This window comes from Solanum verrucosum, unplaced genomic scaffold (assembly GCF_900185275.1).
Source record: "Solanum verrucosum unplaced genomic scaffold, falcon-dt-bn FXZP01000038.1, whole genome shotgun sequence".
Lineage (NCBI taxonomy): Eukaryota > Viridiplantae > Streptophyta > Magnoliopsida > Solanales > Solanaceae > Solanum > Solanum verrucosum.
This window is the reverse complement of record NW_026020564.1, coordinates 370033-378580: the sequence shown is the minus strand read 5'-3', so window position 1 is coordinate 378580 and position 8548 is coordinate 370033. Positions and strand designations below refer to the sequence as shown.

The 8548-nt window shown below is 31.3% G+C and overlaps 1 protein-coding gene across 1 annotated transcript; it reads right to left on the bottom strand.

Annotated features, from left to right (window-relative positions):
• Nucleotides 1-640: 640 nt before the first annotated feature.
• LOC125810259 (uncharacterized) lies at nt 641-1587 on the bottom strand. Its single transcript, XM_049489771.1, has 3 exons — nt 1164-1587; nt 844-1087; nt 641-755 (listed from the first exon to the last, which is right to left on the bottom strand). Exons 1-3 carry the CDS (start codon nt 1585-1587, stop codon nt 641-643), a joined length of 783 nt encoding a protein of 260 aa, XP_049345728.1.
• Nucleotides 1588-8548: the final 6961 nt, after the last annotated feature.

The following is an 8548-nucleotide window of genomic DNA, read 5'->3' as shown; positions in this document are numbered from 1 at the left end:
GAGAACAGGGGATGGGCCCCACAGATCATTGTAAATTATTTCTAATAGAAAGCTACTGGACAAAGTGTTGGAAGAAAATGGAAATTTTTGTGGTTTATTGCAACAACAAGAATTACAAAAACTGAACTTGTCCTTGGAAGAATACGAAAGACATGAAATACGTAAAATTGAAAATAAAACTAGAGAATGGGGGTGGCCCAATCTTCGATGCCACATATGTAGGGAAGGTCCAGCAATTGTGAGGTTGATGTGTAGTCGAGATAGTGATGGCAATTCCTAGAGACGTGTTTTATTCAAGCCGCACAATCGAGTTGTTCCTATAGTCATATCCTTCATAAGAAATTTAAAAGGATAAAATTATATTGAGGTTATATTATCTTTGCAAAATTGATGCACTGAAACAAGTTTGCGCTTGACAACGGAAGCACACAAAATATTAGAGAAAAAGTAGTATTTGAAGCATTCAAATGAGTGGTACTAGCTTGAGTAATTAGAATCACATTATTGATACCCATTGTCAGTTCCTCGATCCCTTTGAAGTCCTGAACATTGCAAAGAGAGTTGGTATCATAGTTAATATAGTGAGACACATCTGAATCAAGAATCTAGGGGTCATTTGGCATTGTTTGTGCAACAAAATTTACTTTTGGTTCAAAGCTGCTATGGGACCGAGGGCAGCAAACACTTGCCGTATGTCCAAATTTGTCACAAAGTTGACAGCGGACTCGTGAAGAATGGTGTGGGAAGTTGCGCCACTGAGAATTATCAACGGGATGCTGGGAAGTGTTTCAATGAGAGGGCTGCCTATTTTGGGGACGCCAATTATTATTGTTTGGTGGGCACCGATTATGGCATGGGACTGATGGAGGATTTGTCACACGTTGAGAAACAACTGCAGTGACCTGGGTGGTAGTAATCTTGAGATCCTCATGTTTGATGAATAGTTCATGATCCAGAAGCTTATCAAAGAGTTCCTCATAGCTTATTGGAGAGTCATGTACTGGTATGGCCGCTGAGATCTCACAGAACTCTAGCCCAAGGCCACTCAATACTTTCACCACAAGTTCTTTGTTATTGACGGGTGAACCTGCTATGGCGAGTTCATCGGAGAGAGAGAGAATCTCTCGTATATATTCATCAATTCATTTGTGGTCTTTGTTGACTTGATTGAGATGGTGATGAAGGTTGAAGATGCGGTTCTGCTATTTGATCGCAAAGGAAGTGTGAAGTTGATCCCACACTAGTTTTGGAGGTGAGCGGGTAAGCTATAGTGGATGCAATTGTGGCATCAATAGAAGCCATGAGAGCATTTTGGATTAGTTTATCCTGACAAAACCAATCCGTGTACTCGGGGTTGGCAGTCTCATGGCCATTAGTGGTGACTGTTTCAGGTGGGGACAATTTAGTGCCATCAAGATTACTATAGAGGTCATGGCCATGATGCAGCATGGCAATCTCAGCCTTCCAGATCGTAAAAATGTGGTTGCCAGACAATTTAATGGGCAGCTGTGAGGAAGGGTTGAATTGAATCAGATGTTTGAGGACTGGAGCTGCGTTGACATTAACCACAGAGGTGGAAGGGGACATTTGTGTGCAAAATTTGTTTTTATTAGATCTTGGATGGCGTACTTGTTAGAGTATATTAGCGCTGATACCATATATGCACAAAAGTAGAATGAAATTGTATGTTTATTAATGAGCCTCCAATGGAGTTCTTATACAACGTTAACAAAAAAGATCGTGCTAACCTAACTTCTAGAAAATAGGAACTGATAAACTTACATGTCCTACACTAACTGAATAATTAACTTTACAAACTTAAAGCCTAAATTGACTGAACATGACTTATCCATATTTACAACAATGGTACGTGCTCTATAAATAGATAGCTTAGTCCACTGGGCTTTCTTTTATCATTAACAAAGAAATTACTTAACCAAATTATTGCTACAATAAGATTTGTTGAACACTATATTATACCGAATAAAAACTTCACAAGTGTTGCATTTTTCAACACTATGGTTTTGGTAAAAAAAAAAAGAGATGCATGAATGTGCATATTCACACTTGGTTTATGATGAATGCAAAGAAGAGTTTATGATCAACGCAAAGAAGAGTTTTCATCGCCCATTGGATGTTGTTGTGACTATTAAATAATTGCTTCGATTATGTGGGGTTTGACCCCAACCATGTTTGATCACTATATTATCTTTGACAAATGGTGCATTGTATTGTTGGGACACAAGATTGATGCTTTAATATTATAAGTTTATAGCTCTTAGTTATATTGTGAATCCTAGCTTTAGTTATACAAATTCATTTCAACTCTTATAGAATAGAAATCAAGGCATCAATTATTCCTTGAATTATTATCATTTTCGCCCTATTATTCGTGGGATTTTACCTCAACTTTATTTGGATTACTATATTTTCATAGCACCGCATTAGATAATCTTAGGGTGTAATTTTGAGTGTATCAGGAACTATAGATGTTTATTATGTACAAGGGTAATTCAAGGTTGATGTATGATATGATGAGTTCTTTGAATGTGACAAGTAAGAGAGAAAAATCCCTCCTTCCACGAATAACATCAAGGAGGAGATGTCTGAAAAGGAAAGAATGACAAAATTTCAAAGATTATTATTTTAGTTGAGATGGAGGACCTGTTAGTTGTTGCGTACATAAAGATTTTGGTCAAAAAATCACGAGATATATCTCTTTCTTTTTTGAATATCAAACACATTCAAACTCTCAAACCCTCTATCTTTTGGTTTTGGAGGGCAGATATCTAAAAAAATGCTTCTTTTACAGTAATAGGAATACACACTTGGAAATGGAGAAGAATCATCAGGCAAACCTTGCAAGTACACAAAGATAATAATATTTGGTCCAAAAGAGTTGAAGAACGTTTGAGTCCATGATCAGACCATTAAAAATAATGTTGAAACAAGAATATTTCTTGACCACATCCTTTTAGTCCACTCTCTATCCCAAAAATCTAATGCTTTCATAAACTGCAGAGTCATTATCTTTATCTTTTCCACGTTAATCTGTTATTGGAACACGGTCCATGTTTGACATTAACATGGTTTATTCTTGTTTGTCATATAGATGAATATCTAGTAAATTAGGCTTCAAGTATTGGTCCTCTTTTGTCATTTTGATGTATAATAGGAGGCTCCAAGCCTTGACCTAGTTATTACATATAAAAATTATTTTTAAAAATACGCCACCTTCTCTACTATTGATGTAACACAACGATGTTGGATAAGCAAATTAGCCTAATACTCCTTGTTCATACTGTCCACAACATTATCTTTCCTATTGGGACAGAGCTCTATTTCTCTCCTTAAACACAATGACTCATCTTCACAAACAAATGTCAAGCCTAACACATCTTGATCCACTATATGTGCATCCATATTCAGTATCTCATTGCAGCTACCGTACAGGAACGGATCCGCATCCTTAATGCCTTCCAATAATGCACCTTTCCACCTAATTGCAAGAAATATACGCAGTAAAAAAAAGCTCTGATTTGTACATCATATGCTAAGCCCAACACAGTCACCCTACCAAAGAACCAGAATTACTCAAGGTGTAACATATTCACTTCAGATGCTATAACAAGAACAAATGGTAGGAGATATTTAATATGAAAAAATATTTTACATGGAAAATATTTTCCTACAACCAAAAATAAGAAAAACTAGTGTTTGTTATGAAGGAAAATATTTTCCATATAAAATGTTTTCCATTTTCAGTATCTCCTTCCATTTGTGCTTGCTCTAGCATCTGAAGTGAATCTATTGCACCTTGAGTATTTCTGGTTCTCTAGTAGGATGATTGTGTTTGACTTAGCATATGATGTACAAATTGGAGTTATTTTTTTATCTCATATTTTTCTTGCAATTGGAAAAAAAGGTGTTTTATTGGAAGACATTAGGGACACTGATCTGTTCTTGTACCGTAGCTACAAGGAGATACTGAATATGGATGCAGAGATAGTGGATCAAGATGTGTTAGGCTTGACATTTGTTTGTGAAGTTGAATCATTGGGTTCGAGGAGAGAAATGGAGCTCTGTCCCAATGGGAAATATATCGTCGTGGACAGTAAGAATAGGGAGTATTATGTTAATTTGCTTATCCAACATCGTTATGTGACATCAATAGCATAGAAGGTGACCCATTTTTCAAAAGGTTTTTTCAAATGTAATGACTAGGTTTGGGTTGGAGCCTCCTATTATATATATTCATCAAGATGACAAAAGAGTAGAAATACTTGGAGCCTAATTTACTTGATATTCATCTAGATGACAAACAGAAGAAGACATGTTAATGTCAACCTTGAACCGCAGTCCAGTAACAGATCAACATGGAAACAATAGATATAATGGCTCTTAAAAGTATGAAAGCATTAGATTTTTATGATAGAGAGTGGACTTAAAGGGTTTCATTAAGGAATATTATTGTTTCAACATTATTTTTAATGGACTGATCATGTACTCAAAGGTTCAGGCACTCTTTTTGACCAAATACTATGATCTTTGTCGCACCTCAAATTAATTTATGCATAACCATTTACTAAGTGGCTTAAATGTTAACCTAGATGTTGGAACTATTACTGAAATTGTGGATGCATTAGAGATTTCAACATTTCGACCCCTAGAGATCATCTTGAAATTTGGGACAATTTGTTGAAAGAAAAAGAGTGTTTTTGCATGAGAGTTGGATTTGTACGCGCAAGGCTTGGTAAGCTCATTTACTTTTCATGTTAATACATGAACATTCTTGAATCACAGAAAGTTGATCTAGCTAAAGAAAAAGAAGTAATGTGTAATTTTAATGAAAAGCTTTTGAAAGCAAAGTAGGTATGAACTCTAAAACGAAGGGTTTAACAAAGGAAGATGAAATCTTTAACTCCATTTCAAGGCTCTAGAAACTTCTCCATGGTAATAATTTATTTATCAAAAACCTCTCCTCATTAATAGTACTAGTATACGTGCCCGCGTGATGCGCGGATGACAACAAAAGGGAAAAAAATACATTATACAATAAGCACGAACTACTTTATAAAACTAAAGAGTACTTCTAAAGTAATATTGCTACAAAAAGTTAAATATAACATAAATAGTTAAACAATAACACTATGAAATATTCAAAAGTCTAATTTGGTTTAAGACAAATATACTAATTAAGTTAAAATGTTAGCATATTTTACTCATAATTTGATGTCTTCATTACATTGGATGAATAGCAAGTATATTAAAAAATAGTTACGCTAAATATGGAAAACCACTCATCACAACAACAATAACCTACAATGCTTAAATCTCATACACAAAGCTTTATATTTAAATAAGAAATGTCTACAATAACTTAACAAAAAATTTATATCCAGCTTGAAATTATTTTTACATAGTTCAACTTCATCTATATATCTACCAATATTGTTGAGTAAATTCAATTTATACATTGCTCTCATCCATGTCCTCTTATTCATTTGAGTTCACTGTCTATCTACTCAAGTGTATAATAAAGAAATGAACATGATTATTATACAAGTGACTTAATTTATCCATGAGTCTGAATAAGAGGGACGCAAGAAAGACTAAAATTTGAGAATTCATATTACGTAAAAAAATAATAGCACTATAGGATAGAACAATTATATGAATCATCATGAATCAATAGTAAAGGTAGCACATAAATTACCAGACTTATTTTAATAATTGAAATCCATATTAAACTACTCAGTCATATATTACATATACCTTCTCAGACTTATGATCTCTATACCCTTTGACACTACATCCTTTCATATTGAAGAGCCAACAAAGCTGCTACCTCCAATTCTATGACTACAATCTGTCCAAACAAAGAAAAATAAAAATAGATTAAAGAGGAGTCAAACATGAAACAAAATAAATAAAATTCAAAAACAAACATGATATATAAAACAAAAATCAAACACGGAAGAGAACATGATCCTCCGCCATAAAATTCTTCAGAATTTTTCCATTTCTTTATCGTTAGTTTCTTCTTTCTTTTCCTTCAATCATAATCAAGCAATTTCACACAATTGAGAGCGATGACATATATACACACAACATACTATACTATACTTCCTCTAAATATGCTTTTATGATCTTTGTAAGTGTAATCAGATTTTTGTTTTACACATGTTTGGAATTGGAGTCATATTTAGAAGAGTTGATTTAAGAAGATGTGGATGATGTAGTTATTTTCCAAGATGTGGATTATGATGTTTAGATGTTTTTTAGGGATAAGGTTAGTTATTGTTTGAAATTCAAATTTTAAATTAATTATTTAAAATCTTATCATGGATAATTTAAGTTTTTTTCTTAAAGGACGTGGCTTCTTTGTCTTTTTTTTAATCCAGATTTAAATTGTTTTCTTTCTATTATTGAATAAAAATAAGCCATGTTATCTTGATATAATTTAATAATCTTTTTATAAAAGGGAAAAAACTACCCTATTTCCCCTATGAAAATCCACAGTTTTTAATTTTTTTGACAATAAGTTTTAATTATTATTTTTTATTAGTAATTTAATTGTTTTTTATTTTATTTTGAATTGAAAGTTTCCTCTTTTGATTATAGGCATGTTATCCGGATAGATTTAATAAAAATAATACTACCCATTTCCCCTACGAAAACCCACAGTTTTTATTTTATTTTTTTATTGACAATCAGTTTTTAAATTTTTATTTTTATTACATTATTTATTTCTTATTTTTTATTAGTAATTTAATTGTTTTTTATTTTATTTTGAATCAAAAGTTTCCTCTTTCTACTATAGGCATGTTATCCGGATAGATTTAATAAAAATAATATTACCCATTCACCCTACGAAAACCAACAGTTTTTTTTTAATTGACAATCAGTTTTAAAATTTTTATTTTTATTAGATTATTTATTTATTATTTCTTTTGGATTGAAAGTATTTTCTTTATTTTATTAAATTGGGCATGTTATCTGGATAGAATTTAGTGAATTTAAAAAATAAAAAAAAACAAAAAAAAAACTACCCCAATTCCCTTACACAATCAACCGTTTCTCTTTTTGGTTATTTAACTTTTAAATATATATTTTTAAATAAAGAATAAAAACAGTTTTTAGTTACCTGAAACTAATTTTTAAAATTGTTTTAAAATAATATATATTTAATTATTCTAATTTTATATTAATTATTTAAAAACATGATTTTTGTGGTGCTGACACGTAGGTGTTTTTTCCTCTCCTATTATATATAGATAGATAATTAACTCCTAGTTGCAGGCTTCTTTAAAATATCTTCTATTTTTTGTGAGGTTACATGTGTCATCTTATTCTATCTAATCGGAAGTTTAATATTTATTTGTATCGGATGTTGGTTAGTTTGGAATGATACCTACAACTGTATAGCAATTTAATTTTATTACATGTCACATGTGTTTTGACTAAAAAAAATTTCTCTTGGTCCAAACAAATTATTCTCCGAAATCTTTGTTCGCAAACTTCCGAAAATTGGGATTTTTATTTATGAACAATGTGCAATAAACCAAAGTTTTTTATGCGTACCTCATAGAATAATGCAAGTGAAAAGAAAAGAGTTTAATTAGTTTGGCAAAAAAAACTTTAAATTTATTGTGGAATTACTTATAACATATATTCAATATTTTCCCCTTGAAGATACTAGTCTTAACAAGATGATATAATAAAGGAAAATAGAGAAATAAATGTGTCCCTCCAACAATATAAGCAAGAAATTAAATTAGACAAAAGATAAAATAAAATGAATGTTCTTAATAATATGGCCAAAAAATTAAATTAAACAAAAATGAAATAAAAATTAAAGTTCTTAATAATATGACCAAGAAATTGAAGGATAAAATATGAAAGGAAAAGATAGTGAAAACCATATTTGTCCAAATGAAGAAGAAAAACATAAAATGTGAAGAACAAGCCAAAAATATATAAGAAATGAAAAAGAAAAATATAAATTATTTTTGTTAGAAATTTGTGAGCCTAATTAGTTGTTGAAACTACAAGTTGGAGTGATTTCTCCAGATGCTTTTCATCTTTCATATTTTATTCATTAAGTTATATATTTCAAACTAATGTTTTCATATTCAATTAGGATATTTTATCTAAAATAAATTATACTCATATGAGATGTTGTTCTGTTGTTTGACTAGTTTTATTATCTCTCTAAAAATGTGTTTGATTCTACATTTAACTTGAAGTTAAAATAAGGGATAGAAATAGATCTTTGCTGAAGCAAACTGATCAGCCCAACTACATGCCAATAAATTTCAAGCAAATTTGCCGTATAGGTTTCCTAGTTTTGTCAAATATATGCTCCCTTTGCAAATCATGGGGGATTTTGGTCGGTAACTTTATTTTCTTCTTGATAAAATTAGAGTTATTTTGGTACCATATAGTCTAGATTTTCTTATCAATATTTTGATACAATAGAGTTTTCAAAGAAAGTTCTTCGATTCTCATTTGTTAAAACATGATGACACTATTATTTTGGTGGATG

What these genes read in the sequence shown, in the direction of transcription:
- LOC125810259 (XM_049489771.1), bottom strand. Translation starts at nt 1,587, where the DNA reads ATGTCCCCTTCCACCTCTGTGGTTAATGTCAACGCAGCTCCAGTCCTC. An exon ending in TTCATCACCATCTCAATCAA is followed by an intron (nt 1,088 to 1,163) that starts GTCAACAAAGAC and finishes TCGCCATAGCAG; the next exon opens with GTTCACCCGTCAATAACAAA. An exon ending in TCAGTCCCATGCCATAATCG is followed by an intron (nt 756 to 843) that starts GTGCCCACCAAA and finishes GATAATTCTCAG; the next exon opens with TGGCGCAACTTCCCACACCA.